The sequence below is a fragment of the Lotus japonicus genome, chromosome 4 (assembly GCF_012489685.1).
Source record: "Lotus japonicus ecotype B-129 chromosome 4, LjGifu_v1.2".
Taxonomy (NCBI): domain Eukaryota; kingdom Viridiplantae; phylum Streptophyta; class Magnoliopsida; order Fabales; family Fabaceae; genus Lotus; species Lotus japonicus.
In genome coordinates this window covers 80,107,077-80,131,181 of record NC_080044.1, presented here as the reverse complement: position 1 = coordinate 80,131,181, position 24,105 = coordinate 80,107,077, and the positions used below count along the sequence as shown (strand labels likewise).

The following is a 24,105-nucleotide window of genomic DNA, read 5'->3' as shown; positions in this document are numbered from 1 at the left end:
TCTGGGACTGCCCTTTCTCTTGGGACCTTTGGCGTCAAATGGGTGCTATAAATTGGAGGAATTTTCGCTGCTACAATATTATCTATTGGTTCTCTTCTATGGCCCGTGGGGTTCATGGGATTCAATTCTTGGCAGGTGTTTCAGGCGCTTGTAAGTGGCGCTGCAATTGGCTTCTGGATGCGCAGCGTTGGCCAATGGAGGTGGCGTGGAGGAGGATAGCTCATGATCATGATGACTGGGCTCGTTGTGCCTCTTCCAACGATCTGTTGTTGTGTCATGCATGGTCACCACCTTCGTCGGATACCGTGAAATACAACTCTGATGGCGGCTTTCGAGAGGATGCGCAAATAATGGGTGGTGGTGGTTGTAACACCCCCTTTTTCCCATTGTTTTATTTAAAAATGTTTATCAGAGTTTAGCCACAAGATATTAGATTATGCTTTCAACACAAATTTAAGTTTTAAAACAATAATTATGTGAGAAGATCGGTTCAAGAACAATTAATTTGCTAATGACTCACTTTCAAAAAAAAAATTGCTAATGACTATATAATCCATTACTTTGCAGACGTTAAGTACTTCATCCATTCCTAATAATAAGACCTAATAAAACAAAAATGCACTTATAAAGAAAGCACTAAATGTGTCTAATTCATGTATTGATTTTAAAAAAATCATTCTTTCTTTCATATTTACCCTTTGTTGTTTTCTCTCACTAATAATTATTGCATTAATGGTGGTGATAATTAAAACTTTGGAATTGAAAACACATAGTTAATGTAAGGGGTATATATAGAATAGTACAATATTTTTTGTTGGAATATTGTAAAAGGTCTTATATTTAGGAAGTTGAAAATTTTAAAACTAAGTCTTATAATTAGAAACGAATAAATAATACTTGTTTATACGAGAGCAACTCCAATGCACCCAGGCTCTTAAACATTATTCTGCACTATTCCCGTGGGCTTGTACTGTCACATCAGACTTAAGAGCCTGCTAAGAGCCGGAAGCATATTTTGCTTCAATGCATGAGCTCTTAAATTACTATTACAAGGGTCCTACCCGTGTCCCACCATACAACATTTATTTATAATAATAATTTTTACTAAATTTAGATTTAAAATTTAATACTAAATCAATACTATAATTAAACTTAATTATTTCCTTTAAATTTTCTGATACTATAATTAAAATTAATGTTTGGGATGAAAGTTAAAAAAAAGGGCTAATTAAAGGAGTCCAAAGATGAAAAAACCGGGCAAGCCGGTAAAAAAAAGCCCAAATTGCAACAAAGGGCTGGATGACCTAATCAACAAGTCACCCCTATAAAAGGCAAACCTCACCTCCTCTGCACTCAACCCTAGCTGTCATCTCCCTTCTTCTCTCTTCCTTTCTTCTTCTTCATCCTCTCTTCTTCTCTCTTGCTCTGAACCTCTCCCAAATAGCCACCACCACCGCAACCAAAACCCACCTCACCGCCACTGGCCCACAACAAAACAACCCTCACCGCCACCTAAAGCCCCCAAATCGACTGACCACCACCAAATCAGAGCAAAGGTGGCCCCTTTTCCACCAGACCAGAGGAAAGGGAGCTCTTTTTCCACATGCAAAACAATAGCAGTCCAGATCGGAAGTTCTAGTAGCAGATCGGTGGCATGCAAGAACAGAGGACCTCAGATCGGAGTTGTTCTAGTTTTTTTTTTTTCATTGTAAAAATTTGATCTTTGAGAAATTTTCTTCCTTTATGTAATGAAATGTTGATTGATTTATGGTTTTTAATGGCTGAATTTCTGGTAAAATTACTGTCTCTGTCCATCTTCTTTTCCATTATGTTATTGTTTCCCCGTTTTCTTGTTGATGAATGTGAGAGAAAATAATAATTTTTTAATCTAAGAGCCCATAAAGTAGATTCTCTTGCACAAGAGACTTTGCACTATAGCTAAGAGCCTGAAGGCCAACTCCAACGCAGGCAAAAAATAAGAGCCGACTCTTAAAACCTCCAGCTGGGCTAAGAGCCCAACGTTGGAGTTGCTCATGATGGAGGTGTGGTAGGCATGTTATATCTAACTTTTCCACTAAAAGCAACTCCAATGGACCCGGGCTCTTATACACAATTTTGTAGAATTCATGTGGTCACGTACTGCCACATCATATTTAAGAGTCTGAAGCAGATTTTTCTCTAATGCATGGACTCTTAAATTACTATGACAAGGGTCTCACCCGTGTACCACCATACAACATTAAATTATAATATTTATTTTCACCAAATTTAGATTTAAAATTTAATACTAAATCAATACTATAATTAAATTTAATTATTTCCTTAATACTATAATTAAATATTAATGTTTGGGCTGAAATTTCAAAAAAAAAAAGGGCTGATCAAAGTAGTCCAAAGATGATTTCAAAAAAAAAAAATAGTCCAAAGAGGAAAAACCGGCCAGGCCGGTTAAACCAGCCCAAACGGGCAAAAAACTGGCTCCAACCGGTCTAAACTGGTTTGGAACCGGTCCAAAACGTACGTCCGGTCACCCCCTAGTTAAGCCAAACCTCACTTCCTTTGCCCCAAATCCTATCCGTCCCTCATTCTCTCTTCCTTTCTTCTTCTTCACTGAAACACACTCGTCCCTCTCTTCCTCTTCTTCTTCCCCTAAACTCAACCCTCCCCTCCAGAACCCCCAACCGCCACCAACCCCACCAAAATCCCCCAACAGCCACCATATCCGCCCCCAACCACCACCAAGCTAACATTTTTTTCACCAATCTGGACCCAACCCTCCCCTAACCGCCACCAAGCACACCTTTTTTCACCAAATCGGAATGAGAAATCATGGATCGGAGACATGCAAGCACTGGATCGGAGTGAAGAAGCTCTGATGGAGATTTTTTTTTTAAATATCAATATCAGTATAAGTTTGATTTTATTTTGTAAAGTTTTGATTTTTATGGTAAAGTTTGATTTTTTAATGTGAAGTTCGAATTTTTCTTAATAAAATTATGATTTTGGTTCTGATTTATGGTGTTTGCAATTTTGTTTTTGTTCCGATAAGAAACTCATGGGATACTGAAAGCATGAAAATCTTAGAGAATAATAGAGTATTATTTTACTAGATGGAAGATGAGATACATGGAAGGGAGGAAGTCTCCCTTTTATAGTGGTTCGACCCCTAAATCCTAGATAAAGCATTTATTACATTGTTGGTTGACTTGTAGACAAGTTGCACCAATCAAGGAGGAGGTCATGACTATTTTCCTCAACCACGTCCGAGATTGACGAACAACTAGCTCTCTTGTTGACCTCTCAAGATTTCCCAAACACAGTGTGGGCTTCTAGCTAAGCTGCACAAGGCCCAATAATCCATGACTCATCCGACCGGCCTAGATTCATGATGATCCACAGTCCCCCAAGGCTTGTGGCTAGGAATTAGGCACAAAAGCCTTTAGAATCAGGCATGTGCTACTTTAAGTAAGCCGTCTTTTGTTTTTTGCTCTTTAAACTTATTTGCATCGTATCGTACTTGACACTTGGCACAGGGTCAAGCAGTGAGGCTCGACGCGCGACACAGGGTCAGGTGAGTGTTATAAACGCACCTAGGGTCAGGTGGTGCAACTTGTCTACAAGTCAACCAACAATGTAATAAATGCTTTATCTAGGATTTAGGGGTCGAACCACTATAAAAGGGAGACTTCGTCCCTTCCATGTATCTCATCTTCAATCCAGTAAAATAATACTCTATTATTCTCTAAGATTTTCATGCTTTCGGTATCCCTTGAGTTTCTTATCGAAACATTGGCGCCCACCGTGGGGCCTCGGTAAAACTTTTCCCTGGCCTCACCTTAACTAAGCAGTTTTGTTGTTCTTTCCTGGACCTTTCTTCACGCATGTTTCATGTTGTCTCTTGAATAATTTCCTACCTTTCATATCTTTCCTTTGTGTGAACTAACCTTTGTAGCCTTTCTCCATTTGACTTCTTATGCATCCCACCTTTTCCCCTGGGATCAAGTTTTGATCTAAGTGATACCTTCCGGGCATCCTAGTAGGATCTATGCTTTAAAATGAGATTGGTTTGTGAGGGTGTCGAGATAGAAAATGGTGGCTTATCCTGACAACGACGATGGAGTCATCAAGGAGGTAGAGTGCCTGGCGGCGCACTCTGCCCATGCAAATATTCAGTAGTGACACACCTGACACCTCGACCATGGAAGGCTTACAATATTTGGAGGGGTTGAAGAAGAGATTTGAGGACTCAAGCTTTTCAACGACGCTCTGATTCTAGGCCTCTTGGGCACTTTTCGAGCGACAAAGGGAAGTTCATTTTGAAAACTTGAATATAAATTCTTTTGACCATCAACTGTTTATAACTATTGTTGTGATTTTCTTTCTCCTTGATCTGTGCTAATCTTTGAGTTTTTATGATCAAGGATCGATTAGGTGGGAAGTCACAATTCAAAATTGCAAAGTCATTCTTATTACAAATCACATTCAGACGAAAATGGTTTGTGAGTTTCGTTCCAGAACCTCCTGTAACAAATAACATATATAGCTCAAATTGATATGATCAAGTCAAGGTGCTTCTTAGTACAAACAATAAAATGGGGATCATATTTTATCTTTGGCTGTGGCTCGTGATTACAGCTTAATTACACAGAGAGGAAATGAGAAATATGGAGAATAAATGAGGATTGACAAATCCCCCTGATGAGGAGTGAATCAAGTGACAGGAGGGTAACGAATATGAATGATTCTTTATCAATGAAATAAATTACATTAAATTGCATTAGATACACGTTTCAAATGTTTGAATTGTTAGCAGTATTATTGGAAAATAATATTACTTGATTGCTGGCAATATTATTGGAAACTCAAATATCAATTATCTGTTTTTTCTCATTAATAAGTCAACCAACAATGTAATAAATGCTTTATCTAGGATTTAGGGGTCGAACCACTATAAAAGGGAGACTTCCTCCCTTCCATGTATCTCATCTTCTATCTAGTAAAATAATACTCTATTATTCTCTAAGATTTTCATGCTTTCGGTATCCCTTGAGTTTCTTATCGGAACAGTTTCCTTCTTCTGGTTCTTCCCTCTCAAAGTGGTTGATGAAGATGTTAGAGAAAATAACATTATAAAAAGCTCCCCTTGCACAAGGGACTCTGCTTTAATTTTAAGAGCCCACCTTGCCATGTAGGCAAGCTCCAATGGGACTCTGCTGCAGTTGCTCTAATGCCAGTATTACTTTTTTGTTTTGTTTGGTACATAATGCCAGTTTTTTTTTTTTGATAAGCCAAAATATTGCATTCAATTTAGCACAAGGGGTGCTAACCCAAATACAATGAACAATGGACTAGAAATTACTAGAACCATCAAGAAATAAAGAGAATAGAAAATACATGAAGCAAATAAGAATTCTATGTCAAACCGGGATGGGAAAGACATGCTAAACCTCCAACTATATCACTCCTTGTTACTCTACAGTAACACATACCCAACCCCTCATAATGCTTAAATGCAGTAACTTGGGTTCCTCAACCATTCGAACCAAGAGTATGTGAATCCATCCGTTTTTGTACGTAGCCACTGCCAAGCCTTAAATTGTGCCAGCTCTAGTGCTTGATTCCTGTCAAATTCTTCCCCATTGAAGACAGTTTTATTCCGTAGTAACCATATAGTCCACACAATTGACATCCAAATAACATATTCTCCCACCCTCTGTGCTTTATTGGTACCAATGGAGGAAAATTGAAGTAAATGTTCCCGTGGGGAAGGCAACAGAGATGAGGGAACACCCAACCAATTAGAACATGCATACCATATTGAATTTGTGGCCTGACATAAGTAGAACAGATGTGATGTAGACTCCTCTTCCAATCCACACAGGGGGGCATAACGCACCATCCTCATTTGTGATCACCCGGCGCCTATGGAGATTATTCCTCGTCTGGATTCTGTCTTTCAACATCCTCCAAGAAAATGCTATGACATTGGAGGGAACAGGTACTGACCAAACCAATTTAAAAACTGGGTCTACTTCCTCTAAAATTTGTTCCTGCAAAAACAAATAAGATGGTACATAATGCCATTATTACTATTCTAAATGAAATCAATTATATAAAAGAATTTCTAAATGTGCACAAAATCGTATGCCGAGTTCTATTTACCCGTAACAAAAAAATACATTCACACTTAACCCTATCAGAAATATGAACTATACAGCAAGTAAGCAAAATGTTGAAAAGGACTACATTCTTTTACTGATGAACTATACAGCAAGTAAAATGCCCTCAGAAATGAACTATTCAGCAAGTAAAATGTTGAAAAGGACTACATTCTTTTACTGCCCTCAATGAACTATACAGCAAGTAAAATGTTGAAAAGGACTACATTCTTTTACTGCCCTCAGAAAGATACTATACAGCAAGTAAATGTTGAAAAGGCTAAATTCTTCTCCTCTTACTGCCCTCAGCATCAGCAGCATTTCCTGTTCCTGTATTTCTGCCATGACTCAATTCACTATTGGCTCCATCACTACAAAAGTACAAATAGTTATATTAAAGTTTAATGAAATTTAATAGCAAAAATAGCAAAAAAAAAGTCAATAAAAACAAAACAAGACTCACAGTCGTGTCCTAAGACTTGCATTTTCGGCCCTTAACTGATTTACCTCATCACTACAAAAGTACAAATAGTTATATTAAAATTTAATAAAACTTTATAGCAAAAATAACAACAACAAAAAAGTTAATAAAAACAAAACAAGACTCACAGTTGTGTTCTAAGAGACTCCATTGTGGAATTGGCAGAAACAAGCATGCTGGCAAGTCTGCTAATAATGACTCTATACGCTTACAAAACCAAAACGAAACAAAGATAACAAAGGAACAATTGAGTGATAACAATATAACAATCCTAAATTGAAAAAACTGAGTTCTGAATTGAACAAAAAACAGTGGAAAGAACGATTGGGAAGAGAATGAAAATGTTACTCGTACACAGTGGAACCCAGCACTGCAGATAGATTCTTACCATTACAATTGATCAAGAACAGTAAACAATTGAATCAGAAACAAGAAAGTACAATTCAAAGGCAACCAAAATGTACCCAAACTGTTGAACCAGCACATAGATTCACAGAGCAAGAACAATAAAACTGAGTAATCATACATTCTAGATTTGGAGAATTGAATCAGAAACGATAAAGAGCACATAGATTCACAGAGCAAGAACAATAAAACTGAGTAATCATACATTCTAGATTTGGAGAATTGAATCAGAAACAAGAAAGAACACTTCAAAGGCAATACCCAAACCGTTGAACACAGAAAGAAGGGTAACGAAAATGTACCTCAACCGTTGAACGCAGCACAGTTGGAAGAGCAGAACCGTATGCTTGGAGCTTGGTAGAGAGGGGTTTTTGGATGTTAAGGGTTTAGTGAGCGGAGGAAGTGGTATTTATAGTGTTCCGATAGTTAGGAATGGCGGGCTTGATGGAATAAAAGTAATTTACAAAATAAAAATAATAGTAATTTATAAGAAAATATATAAAAAATTATATTCTAAAAAAAAAAACCTCTCTCCAGCATGTGTTGTTCATATAGATCTGCTTAACTACACTCCTAGTTAGGACTCAATCCAAAATTGCGCATAGATGAGGATTCACCTCTCTAAGAGAGTCTTTGAGGAATTCAATTAAATCAATTCTTATGTGTGACTTCCCTCTCTGCTGGGAAATCCCTCTGTCTTGGTCAATAATAAATTCCCGCTCTTTCATCTCCTTCTTTGAATCTTATTTGTTTAATTAATTGACTTGAGCACAAGGAATGGGCTTCCGCCTAGAAGAATGCATTCCCCTAAACTAGTTTACTTCTGTTGTTCTCTCTTTTCTCCTGTTACTCCAGCACCATGTTTGTTTCTTTTAAAAAAAAAAGGGGGTTAGATATCTTTTGAGGATCTTCGCTATCAAGGAATTGAAGATTTTGTTCTTTCCCTAATCGTGTTCTTTGCTCCTTTTTGTTATCACGTCTGGGAGATCGAGGGTTGTATACTGTGTATACAATGATCATTGTGCATACAATTCTTTAGATAATGCTCGCGGTTTTGAAATCAGCGAAAGGCTCGCAGTTTTGCTTTGGGGATGGTTTGCTTGCTTCCGGAGTTCAAAAAACATTCCAGAATCGAAGAGTCTGAACTTTTTTGAAATTGAAATTTCAAATAAGGAATTTCAAAGATGTGAGCTTTGATGGAGAAATTATCACTGTTTTTGTTGCAACATTCCAGTTCATATCAAGAAAAACAGAGGTGGGTGATTTTGGGGCTGTCACGATGATTTTGCAGGTCGGCGGGCTCGCCGAAAATCGCCTCCGGCGGTGGCTCACGGCGAAGGGCGGTGGAACGACAAATTGGTTGAGGGGTCTTATTGCAGACGATGAGGGGAGTGCAATGGTAGTGTTGGTTTCTCCAAATGATGAGTGATTCGCCGGAGATCGAGGGTTGAAGGTGGCAATGGTTAGGGTTATGTCTTCTGTTTTACGTCGTCCATGGGGGGTGGTGGTGGTGTTGCGATACTCGCTGGTACCAGGGTGTAGAGACCACGGTGGTTGCTGCCTCGTGTTCGCCGGAAACATAATAGGAACCCCCCCCCCCCCGGCGGTGGCTGGTCGCGTGGACGGTTGTGGGTGCTTCTCAACAGTAAGGGATGCACGACCATGGAAGAAGAAGGTGATGGTGGTGGTTTCCACTGGAGGGGTGAGGAGGTAGTGCTTCTCCAAAAGCTTGCTCGTTTGCCCAAAGGCTATGGAAGGCAGAGGGTGATGGAGCTGGGAGAAGAAGAGCTGGTAAGAGGAGGATATGTAGGAAAATATATTTTTACCTTTTTTACCATCCAACCAATCCTAACCATTGAATGAAAGAATATTCTAAGATTCTCAAATCTAACGGTGGTAAATGATGGTCCATTAGTGGACCATTTTGAAACTTCCCCACCCTAGTGGCACCTAAAAGTTTTGTAATTCAGAATTTAGTCCTTGTAGTTAGTGTATGTTGCAGTTTGGTCCTTGTATTTTGGCATTTATTAGCTTTGACTCATCATGTAATAAACTGCTATTAATAGAGCACTCATTGTGATAATGAGTGCAATAATCATAAAGTGTTTTTCCCTCTCTCTTCATTAGTTCTAATGATCAACATTAATCTCTCTCTCACATTGATGACTAACCCTAACATTGAATGCTTGGATTCAATTCTTTGATTCATTGAGCTAAGGGATTCAAGTGCTGAATCCAACAATGGTATCAAGAGCAAGGTTCTGGCGATCCCAACCACCACTTGAAGGCGGCGAGCTGCAACAGAAGTCAAGAACTGACGACGGAGGTGTTTGCTCCGATTGAGTTTCCGGTGAAGGTGGACGCGTCGTTCAAGGTCATGGCGGGAGCAAATGGAAATTTCCCCGCATCACTGTTAGTTCTTGATGGCAAGAACGACTGGGATTGATGGCATACCCAGATGTATGATCCATTACCTGAGAATCCTACTGCGGAGCAGAGTACAGCGCACCGTGAGGCGAAGAATAAGGACTTGAGAGCATTATTCATCATTCACCAGTGTGTGAATCCTGCGAATTTTGAGAAAATCACGGCAGCCAAGACCTCAAAGGAAGCTTGGGACATCTTGAACAAGAGCTATGATGGAGTCGCCAAGCTGAAGAAGGTGAAGTTGCAAACATTGCGTAGGGAATGTGAGGATCTTCGAATGGAGAAGACTGAGACAACCTCCAAATTCTTCACTCGTCTTCAGACTCTCACGAATCAGATGAAGACCAATGGAGAAGTGATGACTGATCAAACTCTGGTTGAGAAGGTGCTTCAACTACTCACATCAAAGTTTGATCACATAGTCACAACAATCGAAGAATCCAAGGATCTTGAAGCAATCAAGATTGGTGAGTTGCAAGGTTCACTTGAGGCACATGAGATGAGACTAAAATTGAGGGATTCTGAGAGGGACACTAAACAAGCCTTGTATGCTCGTGGTGGAAAGTCCAACAAGAAAGGTTGGAATGATCGTGGGAAGTTCTCTAAAGGGACGAATTGGAAGAACAAGGAATCAGGTCAATCCTCTCAGGCTGAAGAAGATGGTGATTCCAAGAGAAAGTGGGATTCTAAGGAGAAAAATCAAGATAAAGACAAGTTCAAGAAAGGAAAAAGCAAGAAGCAACGTGTCCAATGCTCTGCATGCAAGAAGTATGGTCATTATGCCTATGAATGCAAGAACAAGAAGAAGGGCAGTAAGCAGGACGGTGATGATCATGCATATTCTGCTCATGATGATGATAACTCTGATGAGGAACATGTACTCTTTGTTGTCCCTGATGATCCTAATCTTTCTAGTCCTGATGAACTGCTTAGAAATCTTAGTCATGAAGTCATTAACTCTGCTATTAGCTCTCATAAATTTAAATTTGATGAGAATACCTGGTACTTAGACTCAGGTTGCTCTTCTCACATGTCTGGTCACAAAGAATGGTTTGTGGACCTTGATGAGAAGAGGAAAAGCAGTGTTAGGTTTGCAAATAATATTACCATCACTGTTGATGGTGTTGGTAGAATACCGGTAAAGAAGAAGGATGGTAAACAAGCTTACATTCCAGAGGTCTTGTATGATGATAAGTGCCAATTTTACCTAGTTTCGATGAGCAATTTAAGCACTTATCTTAAGAAATTCATGAGAAATCCTTAAGAGTTCTCCTCATTTTGAGAATTAAGCTCAAATGTGTTTTATGATTGATTATATTCTCAAATTATGATGTAGGGTTTAAGTTCTCAAGGAAAAAGACATATTTTCATGAGACTTAAAGAATTTTTGGTTCATCAGAATGCCCAGCGCTTGTCAGTAGCCGCCGAGCGCCTATGGCGGTTCTAGAAACCCAACCTTGAAGTAATTGGGCGCCCAGCGCCCTTAAAGGGCCGCCCAACACTCTGTACAGATGCAAAATCATTATAAAAGGGTTAACTTGGACCAAAAACTGAAACCCATCACTTAGGGAAATATAGAACTCGAAGGAGAGCATCAAGGGAGGTATAGGAGACTAGGGAGAAGGCTTTGGAGCTGATTTCATCGCCGGGGAACCGTCATGGATTCAGTTTTTCTTCGTTCTTCTTCTCTTTTTTTATTGTAAAGCTATCCATTTGTTATCCATGGAAATGGATAGCTAATTTCTCATTTGTTGGGATTAGAACTAGTTGTTTTGATGCTCATGTAATCTATTTGATTTCCTTTCATGCAAATTTCATGTTTCTATGATAAAGAATCAATGGTTTGCTCTTTTGCTTCATGCTATATCTTAGGTTGATCCCCTTGGGTATTTTGATTGATTCAAACTTGTGTAGGGAACTCACACGTTCTTGAGTCTGAACTAGAGTTAATCATATGTTTCTTTTCCATGATTCAAATATTTTTACCTTGTGCTTCATGCTTGTTTTGGATTGATCACCTAGAGCATGAATTTAGATTTAATAGGATGGTGGGAACTAGCTATTTAAATCTGAAATAGGTAAAATCATCTAATGATTCTAAGGTCTAGGGATAAGGTTAGATCATTAGTCTATTCAAACATCTATGCTTAATGCTACTCACTATTGTTAATCGATCAAGGAATTAAGGGTTAATATAGCTGAGTTGATAATCTTCTACGCCGGGGGACTGGGTAGTAAGATAAGAAATGGTGGGAGGAATCAATTTCATAGAACAGTATTTGCATGTGAATCAATAGGTTACATATAGGTCCGATAACGAAACTCTAATCCCAGCAAAACTATCTACCTTGGTGAATCCAACTACTTTATCTGCTTTCTTTATATTTTCATGTTCAAACAAAAAATCAATCACTTTGTGAAACCATCATTTAAGTCTGTTAACTATTGAACGACATAAGTATTACACCTTCTTGTGGATACGACAAAACTTGTTACTATACTACAATTGAGTCTTGAGAGATTCAAACGTAGAGTGGTAAAAAAATCTTTCATCAAAATGACGTCGTTGCCGGGGAGGTGTGTCATTACTTATTGCATTGCAATTGTTTTCATTCTTGAATGATTGTGAATATAATGTATAATTCTTGTTTTCAGTTTAATTTTCCTTGTTGCTACTAATCTCTGTGTTAGTTAGCTAGTTCAAGAGGAGAAGTGACAAGAAGCTTCTGAATCACTACCTTCTCAAAATGTATCAACCGTCTCAGACATACTATCCCTCCGAAGAGGATAGGATTTCTAAGCTTGAGGATACCTTGGTGCAATTCATGCAATTGTCAATGATTAATCAAAGGAATACTGAGGTGTTGTTCCTTTGTTGTCTTGCATTTTGTTAAAAACAACCTGATGTCGAAGCAGATGTTGTGACATCTGATTCTGTGAAGTCAAGACATCCATCCACTGGTTGGCGTGCAAAGTGGGTCCCTTTGTTATCTGTTTAAAGATTTGTTTTACTGTTACTTGAGGTTCAAGTAACTGGTTGAAGGGAGTTGTTTGCGGGTTGTTTATTGTTGGAATAAATCTATGATTGAGGATTTGTTTCTATCTTTTACTTGGTTGTTACGCAAATCATATCTTGGAAGATTGCGTTTGAATTTGGGTGGATCAATCATGTTCTTCAGCCCAGCTAACCCTAGTGCCGCCTTTGCTGAAGTATAAAAAGAACAAAGACCTAAAACGTGAAGACACTGAAGCTAAGATTGAAGATCAAGTGTTTTAGGATTGTGAGTTGTGCTTTGTTCTTGTTAATTGTGAACTGGTCTTGCTCTCTGATTCTATAAGGCAAGGATGTGTTCTGTGTTGAGTTTGATTGTTCAAACGTTCTTGTTATTTGTTGTCACCAATCACCGTGGCAGTGATTGAGAGAAAGTGATAGGGGCTCTCGTAGTTAGGTTGAGATACGAAGTAGAAATACACTGGGTAGATTAGAAAAAGAACAATGAACTTGTTGTGTTCATGAGTGTCTGTAGTTCCTGAATCTTGAGATAGTGGATTTCCTTTCTTTGGGCGAAGCCCTCCAAACGTAGGTGAAAGTTTTTCACTGAACTGGGTTACCAATTGTTGTGTCTTGTTTCTTTTGTGTTTGAGTTTATACTGCTGTTGAGTAATCTGTTGTTCTAATCGATTGTCCCGACATCGCATAGGACATTCGTCCTAAGGGAACTAGAATTTCATGAGGCTTCCATCAAGAACTTGAAGGATCAATTGGGAAAGCTAGCTAATATGGTAGCTGAACATGGAAGAGCAATGGTTGAAGCACAAGTGGAAGAAAGTGAGGAAGAAGAAGAAAAATAAAAAAAAAAAGAAGAAAGGGATTCTACCCTTCACCACTTACTGATTCCTTTAAGCCCTCCACAGGTAAAACATGATGAGGATGAGGTAAGCATTGAAGAGTTTGATAGCATATCACATCACCAATGCAATGATGAAATTCTTAATGTTGAGCATATAGACTCTGTATTTGGTGATAGGTTTGATGAGCAAGTTCCATCAAATTCTTCAAACATTCATATGCATGTAAATACCTTGGCATGCGAGTTGATTGTAGGTGAATTGGTTTGAACTGTGAAAAAAAAAAAATGAATGAATTTTTGTTGACTTGGAAAAGATTTGAAAGAAAACTAGATAAAGTCCAACCTAAACGACCTAAGAAGCGGAAGGGGTTATATTATAACCATTGTCTGTGGTCACTATGATAGTGTTAGCGTCAAGCTAATGACGTTAAACGAGCGCTTCCTGGGAGGCAACCCAATGTTTTTTATTGCTTTTGTTGTGTTTTGTGTGTTTTATAGAACTAGTGTAGTGATTTGGTGAAGCTTTGTTTAATTGTGTGCTTTAATATGCCTTACAAGTTTTGATAGATATACTGAGTGTGTTCAAAAGCTTTGGTGGCAATGAAATGTTGGAATTGAAATAAAGGAGCATGACTTATGGTTTTTGCATGAAAACTGAACTAAATATTGGATCCTGTGAAAATTCTGTTGAAAAACTGCATTTGAGAGTTGTAACAGGTCCAAATTATGATATATCATGCATGTGGATGATTGGTTTGTATGATTTGAGTGTTTTGCAAAATTCGGGGCATGAGGTTGTAAGTTTCAGTTGAAAAACTAGTCTCTCCTAGCCATTTTCTGCATAAACAGTGAAAAGTTGCATTTCAATCTTTTGAACAAGCTCTATTATGCATTAGGAAGTTGATACATATGTGTTAGGATAGTTTCATCCGGAACTTGGTGAGTTTTGAAGTCACTTTATGTGTGAATGTTTGAATTAATGTTGTTCTTGATTATGAGTGGTGACTTGAGGGAATTGTGTATTATAATGTATTCTAAAGTCTTGAACGAGTTTTAAATGATGTTAATACATGATTTTGAGGCCTAGCAATGGAGATGTAAGAAGTTTTAATAATGAGGCATTGAGTTGTGAAAATAGTGAAAAATGGACCTTAAATGGAACCTCAAGTGACTTTTGTGCTAGATGTTCTTCAATTGCGAATTTTTAGGTATGCACAAGTTTCATAGGGTATTTGAATGTTTATGAACCAAGTTGCATGTGCTAGAAGTGAATATATCAAAATATGGCCTATCAAGTTGTGAAAAAGCATGGAAACTTGTCTTTGAAGACTTTAATTGTAAATCTTTGATGAATTATGTTTGATTGTTAAATTTTAGGGCTTGGACAAGTTTTAAATGATATATGAATGTGAATAAATCAGTTGGCATGATGGGGAAGGGTAAAGCTCAAAATTGGACCTATTGGGGTTGTGGTTTTTGAGTTTTCTTGAGTTTTTACACTGCACAGGGCGCCCAGCACCCATCTGATAGCGCTCAGCGGCCTCAAACTCTGATGCTGACCGCTTAGCGATATCCAGAGGCCGCTCAACGCCACCCCTTCTCAGCAATCCACTCTTTTATTCAAATGAGCATAACTTCTTCACTTCTTATTGGATTTGAGCAAATAACCACTATATGGAAAGCTCTTGAAGTCTATTTTCATATGGACTAGGGTTGGATTTGTTTCAATGCTTTTATATTCTTATTTATCCATTGTACCCTAACATGTTTTTAAGTGACTATAAGGCAGATTAACAGGAGAATCATACAGTTTGGCCTGAGGACAGTCCAATTCTCATGGAGGGAGAAAGATCAAGGATTTAAGTAGAGAACTTGGGTTCAAAGCATTCACATCATGAAGGAGTCATTTTCACTTTGTTTTTAGTTTCTTTTTTATAGTATAGTTTATATATAGCACTTGTGTCCTGATTTCCATGATTCTCTGAATATATCAATACTTGCATGAATATTGTGAGAATTGCTTGATATCTGCTATAAAAATGAATGATTCCATGATTGAAATTGTGCTTGCACTCATTGATGTCATGACTTGATATGATTTCATGATTTAATTGGAATTCTTGAAGCATACATGAAAATTGCTTGAAAATCAGGGAAGTTTGAAACTTTTTAGCCCGTGAGGGAGTGCTCCTATACACTGTGAGTTGAGAGAACATCACTGCTTTACATGGTTGATTTTGTTTAAGTCTCTGATATCATTGGTTGCATGGAATTGATAGGAAAGGATCAAGGCATATTTTGTTATGTATATATATGTACTTAACCAAATAACCTACCTATGTCAATTAAAGTCCATTTGCTACACCTTTGAGCCCGAAAGTTAAATATTTGGTTTTGTTCTTGATTATGAACCTAAGCCTAAAACAAAAATAATGACTTCTCCTAAGCTTGATAGGCTAAGAGGGCATTTATCAGTGTGGGTTGTATGCAAGTTGGGGGAGAAGGATTATGTGCTAAAGTTTCTGTGTCATTTGAATTCAATCTCTTTATAAATATTGTCAAATGTGTATATGCTTCAAAATCAAAAAGGAAAAAAAAGCAAAAAGGACAAAAAGAGAATAAAGAAGAGACTGATGAAAGAAAAGGGTTAAGTTCAATTGAAAATGTTGAATGATAGTTGGTTTAAAACAAGTTGAGGGAAGTAAATATCAGGAAAATAAAGTGTGATTGCTCTCTTGCCTTGTTGAGTTTCTTTGCATATCCTGAAAAACCAAACTCTTTGAAGCCTAGCCTCATTAGAACCCTATAAAGACCTTAGTGATCCTTTATTGAACATGTAGCTTTGATAATTGTGGAGACATGTAACAATCTTGACTTCTGTGCTTGAGTGATGTACATGAGCGAAATGCTGACCTCGCCTGATTTACATGGCATATTTTGGCTTGATTGAGTGGTTCCCTGATCAAGAGTAATTGATTGTATGTCTATTGAGTTCCAGGTTGAATAAGTACTTGTATTAATGTCATGCATTCTCTTGTGGGCATCATGTTTCTCTTTTGGATCATTGATTCAATCTTTGTGAGATCTTGCAAATTGAGCTTTGAAAAAGTTGTAGTCATGCTTGTTTGATTAAAGTCATTACCTTTTGTTTGAGAACAAACAAAGTGCTAAATTGGGGGGAATTGATAAGTGCCAATTTTACCTAGTTCCGATGAGCAATTTAAGCACTTGTCTTAAGTAATTCATTAGAAATCCTTATTAGTTTTCCTCATCTTGAGAATTAAGCTCAGATGTGTTTTATGATTGATTATATTCTCAAATTATGATGTAGGGTTTAAGTTCTCAAGGAAAAAGACATAATTTCATGAGACTTAAAGAATTTTTGGTTCATCAGGGTGCCCATCGCTTGTCAGTAGCCGTCGAGCGCCTATGGAGGTTCTAGAAACCCAACCTTGAAGTAATTGGGTGCCCAACGCCCATAAAGGATCGCCCAGCACTCTGCACAGATGCAAAATCATTATAAAAGGGTTAACTTGGACCAAAAACGGAAACCCATCACTTAAGGATAGAGAAAGATAGAACTCTAAGGAGAGCATCAAGGGAGGTATAGGAGACTAGGGAGAAGGCTTTGGAGCTGATTTCATCGTCGGGGAACCGTCATGGATTCGGTTTTTCTTCTTCTCTTTTTTGATTGTAAAGCTATCTGTGGAAATTGATAACTAATTTCTCATTTGTTGAGATTGGAACTAGTTGTTTTAATGCTTATGTAATCTATTTGATTTCCTTTCATACAAATTTCATGTTTCTATGCCAAAAAATCAATGGTTTGCTCTTTTGCTTCATGTTATATCTTAGGTTAATCCCCTTGGGTATTTTGATTGATTCAAACTTGTGTAGGGAACTCACACGTTCTTGAGTCCGAACTAGAGTTAATCATATGTTTCTTTTCCATGATTCAATGATTTTTACCTTGTGCTTCATGCTTGTTTTGGATTGATCACCTAGAACATGAATTTATATTTAATAGGATGGTGGGAACTAGCTATTTAAATCTGAAATAGGTAAAATCATCTAATGATTCTAAGGTCTAGGGATAGGGTTAGATCATTAGTATATTCAAACATTCATGCTTAATGCTACTCACTATTGTTAATCGATCAAGGGATTGAGGGTTAATATAGCTGAGTTGATAATCTTCTACGTCGGGGGACTGAGTAGTAAGATAAGGAATGGTGGGAGGAATCAATTTCATAGAACAATATTTGCATGTGAATCAATAGGTTACATAGAGGTCCGATAACGAAACTCTAATCCCAGCAAAACTATCTACCTTGGTGAATCCAACTACTTTACAGGCTTTCTTTATATTTTCATGTTCAAACAAAAAATCAATCACTTTGTGAAACCATCATTTAAGTCTGTTAACTATTGAATGACATAAGTATTACGCCTCCTTGTGGATACGACAAAACCCTTTATTATACTACAATTGAGTCTTGAGAGATTTAAACGTAGAATGGTAAAAAATTCTTTCATCATATGTTCCTAGTGTTAAGCACAATTTGATTAGCCTAGGACAGTTGACAGAGAATGACTATTCTATGAAGACTAAGGGGAAGAAGCTGCTAGTTTATGATCCTAAACTGATCTTGCAATCAGAGTTGTCTAGGAATAAAACATTTCGTGTGGATCCAAATACCAGTGGTGCACAATGTTTGTCTGCAAAGATTGAAGAAGTTGATTGTCATTTGCATTTTAAGGGGCTACATCAACTTCATCATGAGGACATGGTGAAAGGTTTGCCTCTGATCAAGAGCTCAGGGCAAGTATGTGAGGATTGCTTGTTGAGCAAGAAACCGAGAAATTCTCTTGCTAACAGTAAGCCAATAGAGTCTAAGACATCTTTGGATGTAATCTTCTCAGATGTGTGTGGGCCTTTTGAGGTTATATCATCAGGAAGGAACAAATATTTTGTTTCATTCATTAATGATCATACAAGGATGATGTGGACCGATCCAGTGATGAATTGTCAAGATTAAAACATAACATTTTAAAGTGGTCATGTGACTATCTGATGACAATTAAATTATTTTCATACTTTTTTCTATAAATTTTAAATTTTAAATTTTAAATTTTAATATTACTATCATTATTTGCTAAGTAATCATTCACAAGTTCTCAACCTTTATTCTCCCTCCCACGCATCACCAAAATTGTCGACCACTTCATCTACATAGTTCCAAAACCTCTAGCGCCCAGTTCACAATTGATTTAGGAGAATATCTCATTCTCTCGTCATTCATTGGTCACACGATCTCTAGATCTCGCCCTTGTTGTCGTCAATAAGCATAGACGGTCTGAACCCTCTCGTTCTCGCATTCTCAAATCTCTAGATCTCTTATGCCGCCAAATTCCAACGTTGACAGAGCTGCATCCTCAAAGCTCCATGTTTCTTCTCTCTTTCTCTTTCTCTACCCTTCAATTACAAATTTCATCTTCTCTCGTTGATGATACGGTGGGTATTGTCGTGGTGACTTTGGTACGACGAAAAGGGTGGTGAATCGGCAGTTGGGCTCAATGGCAGTGCAAATCTAGTTTGGTTTGCAAGTTGAGGTTTGGGAAATGATGAATGTGACTGCTTTGAGGTTTGAAAGGCATAGAAGATGTTGGCTCAGAAAGTTGCGCGGTGGAGTTGGGCGAAGCCACGATGGTGTGGTGAGGTTCGTGAGCTTGGGTCCTGGGGGAGTGTTTATGACTTCATTGCCAAGTGTTTTTGAATTTGATATCAAACTAATTAATACTGATTTTATTCATTATTTTAAAGAAGAGACTGCATCAAAATTAAACTCTTCAAAATTAAACTCTTCAAAGAAATTGCTTAAGATTACCAAACGAAATTTGAAACGACGTATATTTCTTTCAAGCTATATAGCATAGCTCTTATTTTAAACGAGATATATTCCTCTCTGTTACTTTATTACTATTTCAAAAAAAGATGATTAAAAAAATGGCTTTTAATAGATATAATGATGGCTAACGGTTAATATTCTATGAAATCAAAGAAACATACGATATTATTGTAAAATCAAAGAAATCCTATTCAGAATCAACAGTAAGAATTCCTCCCTCTTTTTTTTCTTTCTTTAAACTGCTGCTCATGGAAATTTGCAACTGTTCTTTTTATGTTGACAAGTAGAAATGACAACTCATGCTAGAAAAACAAATACACCCCTGCATAGAATGTCTTACGAATTCTGAAGCCGTGGGGAAAGGCAATTTCAAATGATTGTCACACAATACAAAATATCTTATTTGAAGTGCATAACCCCCTCAAAACCATCTGCACTAGGCCTAGGCCCACTGATTGTATTACAAGTAGCACCATTATGCACTTGACCAACTATGGGTACTGCAGTTTCTAAGATGCAACTTTATTATCATGCCTCAGAGAGTCTTGAAGCCGGGCATTCTTTCTTGCACATTCCAAGATAGTTTTATCAGCAGCGATGAAGTATGAGGCAATGGATGCAGCAGATATGATGAGTGCCTGAGCAGTATAATTGAGGTTTGCCTTCGCCCATGGAATAATGCGAACTGCAGCCAACGTCGGCACAGCGCTGGAAACACATGCAATAGTAGCAGCTTTGAATCCAGCACGCACACCCTCATTAGTACATTGCTTAGACCTCAAAAGCTTGCTCTCCTCGGCGGGAGAAGCAATAAGGAAAGGTGTTTTACTTTTGGAGACCCACATATCCCTCAATTCCGACGGGATACCCATTCTTCGAATTCCTCCTTCCTAGTTATATCTCACCTAGTAGAAATAGTTTGCAAAAAGTACAAGCCTACATTCAAGCAAAAAGAAGTTTGTCAGGCAATACATGGAAAACATGTTGGTCAAGCAAAGCAATGCATGGGAAATAAATTGTCTCTCTGATTTATATATTCAGTGGAGGAGCCTGGGCAAAGTCCCAAACGCGCAAACCTATAAAGAAGTGACATGTAAATAGAAATAGACTTTTCACTATTTATTTGCTAAGTTAACATATAAATTGCACAAACTATGACACGCTAAACAACTCCAATGCTTAATTACAACATTTGGAAATTTTCTACATATATTGCAAAACTTTATCTTCATGAATACATCAATATAATCATTTCCTTCCTCTATAAGTGACACTAGAGCTGCTGGGATTAGAGCAGTAGCAAAACTTATCTTCATCTATACATGAATATTCATTCATCACCTTTCCCTAACAATCAATTTGAGTGTGGAATGTGGATCAATTTTATCAGGATAAACCTGGCTTTTTCTTTCCTGACTTGATCTTCTTCATCTATACTAATCAATCAATTCACATACTGGCTATATAAAACAAAAAAAAATCAGTTTCCCGGCAGTGCTATAGCAATCAATTCACATACTGGCTATATAAATCAGATTCCCCTCCACTGCTATCTTCAAATGAATCTCTCTCAGTGTTTGACAATTAAATTAGCTCAAAATTGACATGCTCAACAATTGCCACTATTGCAATAGGAACATAGTATATTGAAATTGGATAGATCAACAAAACAAAAAAAACAGCATCACCAAATACCAATGAAACACACTAAATCAGATGAAGGCAATCAGCAGAATCAACATACCTGATACAAAGTTTCAGTTTCAGTGTAGAGAACGAGAGAGAGGAAGAAGCAGCTCAAGCTCGGAGTCGGAGGGAATCAGGGAAAGAGGAAGAAGACGATGTGCGATTCAGAATGTGTGCGTGCGTGCGTGAGAGGAAAACAAAAACGTGTGTGTAAGGGCTGTACTCACTCACGCTGTCATTGATCTTTTATTTTCTCAAAAAGGGCCTGCGGCCCAAGTAAAAAAAAAATTGGCAAGGACCCTGGGCATGTGCCCATCCTTTGTTCTAACACAAGTAACTAACACATGATGAAGAGAACAATTCTACAATAACAAATGAAAGCAAAATCTGAACCAACTTAATTGGTTTGTTTTTGTTTGTCGTTTTCATTGTGTTCTGTACTAGGGCAAGCTTACGTAAAAGAGTGACAGAAAGTAAACCCTAGCAGAGCACTAAAATAGCAAAACTACCATAAAAGGAATATTCTCATTAATGCTGAAAAAGTTGGTTTCGTACAAGTGGATGACCTCCCCTTTTATAGAGGGGGTGGTCATGATATGGACCTTTCCTATATTTGGGCCTGACAATCAGGGCCCAAATCCCTGTACATATAAGACAAATCCAAAGGAATCTTCCAGCTGGCTTGTGGGTCCATCATCTAAGGGAGGGCGATGAAGCTCGTTGTGTCACACTTCCCGCCATGGCTATCTTTAATGGTTTATTGTTCATTTTGGGCGGGACATAATCTTCTTTATGTCCCGCCCAGTCCACATGCCCCCAAGACATGAGACTCGAGTAATGAGTCGAAATGTCTTCATCATGTTACCTGGTAGCTCGCCTCTATTGTTTATTCGTTCATCGCCATTTTAATTTCGTTGTTACATCGCCATTTTCACGCTTCGCCACCTTTGTTGCCGTTTCAAAGATATGTCGCCATTAATCATAACCGTCAACCACGTCTTTTCAATCTGACGCACGTATCCTTCTTTTCCGGGATTTCGTCATCATTTGTTATAAATGCAATTTTCAGTTGTGCGTCTCGAGGAGTAATGTCTTTTCGCTTCCTACCTTTTCGAATTTCAAATCCCACAAACCCACGATCTTCCCCCACTCATCCTCTCTCCTCCTTTTTCTCTATAAAAACCCCTTTTCACTTTTCATTTTTCACTTTCTGAAAACCTTTTCACCGCAGCTTTCATTCTCTTCTTTGAACTCCGGTGAACCTTTTCTTCCTCCGGCCGTCGTCATTGCGCGGTGCTCCCCTATCGCCGACGTTCTCCTTTCTCAAATCCACAGTTCTTCCCCTGGTTAGTTTTTCTCTTTCTTGAGATTCTTTGTTTACTTCTTTTTTCTCTGACTCTGTTCATCTTCTTTCTTCTTTTGACTCTGTTCATCTTCCTTTTACTTCTAGTTTGTTCATCTTCTTTCTTCTGTTTATGAAACTGCCTCGCATGTCTTTACCAAACGCTAGCCTTTCTTCCTTAGAACTTTCTTCACCCTCCACGGAGGAGGAAGTTATCGCCCCCTCTATAATTGAAATTCACTCCTCGCCTTCTACCCATGATGATTCCGGTCCCGCCGGTTCTGTAGACTCAATTCTCTCCTCTAATGGAGATTTGTCTTCACCTGAATGGCGCTCTGATGTGCATTTAGTTGAAGATAAATGTCTGTTGCGTTCTATCTGGAGCAGCGTTGGGAGCATTAATTCGCTTCGAATATCTGCTCAAGGTTTCACGAAGATAAATCCCGCCACCTCGAATAATGAAGATCATCTGTTGAATGTCCTCCCATGTGGCGACGATGACTGTGTTCTGTTGCGCAAAGAACCAGCCGATGAATCGCCCGATTTCTTCTTTGTTTATGGCTATTTCTTCTTAGACTTGAACATCAAACTTCCTTTCTCGCCGTTTATATGTCACATTCTTTCTTTTCTGAATGTGGCGCCTTGCCAACTCCAGCCCAACGCCTGGGGCTTTCTCCGCTGCTTTGAAATTCTTTGTGAACACTTGAGTTTCACTCCAACCTATCCTTTGTTCTTCCTTTTCTATAAATCAGTCACCACTAAACCTACTTCTGTGAAATGGGTTCCACTTTTAGCCCGTAAGAACATGAGTCGGTTCACCGCCCTTAAAAGCCATTACAAAGTATGGCAGAAAAAATACTTTAAAGTTATGGAGTCGCCCGAAATAAAGAACTTGTTCCGAGATTCCGACAATAACCCTCTCTTCCCTTTTTACTGGACAAAGAATCCTCGCCGAAAAATATCCGTTTCATACGACGCCTTGGATGAATCTGAACAAGGCGTCGTCGATTACCTCCGCACACTACCAGTAATTTCTGGTCACGACTTGATTGAGGCGTCGAAATCCGGCACTTTAAATCAATTTTTTAGTAAGTTTATAATCTTTGTACGTAACTTCCTTTTCTTTTTGTTCATGTATCTCGTCTAATTGGTGTTTTCCATACAGCTACGATGGGAAAAAGCAAGGTTGACGCGAACCCAATCAAGATGAAGGAATACCTCGCCCAGTCTGCCGCGGCAGCGAAGAAGAGGGCCGCCGAAACTGAGCAGAAGAAGAAGAATGAAGGTACTTCGGGTTCTGACAACGTCAGGGACCCTAAACGTCAAAAAACTTCAGGTGCTGCTGGTGGTAAGCCTCTCCACCAATCGACTCTCGATCCAAAAAGTCATCCAGCTGAGAAAAAGAAGGGACATGATAACGTCCCGCCCCCTCAACAAGATTCAAGCGCGCTGATCAACCGCGCACCAACTCCATTTGGCCAGGCTGGCCCTAGTTCAGCCATTGGTGGGGAGGCTCCTCCCCCTTTGCTAAGTTTGAATGATCCTCACTTCAACGGGCTGGAATTCATGACCCGTACTTTTGACAACCGGATTCACAAGGACATTTCCGGTCAAGGTCCCCCCAACATTGCTTCTTTGGCGATCCATCACGCCCTTTCTGCCGCCAGCACTGTGGCGGGAATGGCTCAGTGCGTGAAGGAGATGATCTCAGCCAAGAACCGTTTTGAGAAGAAGGCAGCTGATTACAAGACAGCCTATGAGCGGGCTAAAACTGATGCTGAGACTGCCAACAAAAAGCTGAAATCTGCTGAGGAGAAGTGTGCTAAGTTAACTGAAGACTTGGCTG

The 24,105-nt window shown here is 38.6% G+C and overlaps 1 protein-coding gene and 1 long non-coding RNA gene across 2 annotated transcripts; both read right to left on the bottom strand.

The window, feature by feature from the left end:
* Positions 1–5,195: 5,195 nt before the first annotated feature.
* LOC130714664 (uncharacterized) lies at positions 5,196–7,542 on the bottom strand. Its single transcript, XR_009011375.1, has 3 exons — positions 6,768–7,542; positions 6,622–6,672; positions 5,196–6,529 (listed from the first exon to the last, which is right to left on the bottom strand). It is a non-coding gene; the product is annotated as an uncharacterized LOC130714664 (long non-coding RNA).
* Positions 7,543–19,480: 11,938 nt separating this feature from the next.
* On the bottom strand, positions 19,481–21,142 carry LOC130715282 (early nodulin-93-like). The gene is made up of 2 exons (XM_057565360.1): positions 20,976–21,142; positions 19,481–20,167 (listed from the first exon to the last, which is right to left on the bottom strand). Exon 2 carries the CDS (start codon positions 20,101–20,103, stop codon positions 19,741–19,743), a length of 363 nt encoding a protein of 120 aa, XP_057421343.1. The 5' UTR covers positions 20,104–20,167; positions 20,976–21,142; the 3' UTR covers positions 19,481–19,740.
* Positions 21,143–24,105: the final 2,963 nt, after the last annotated feature.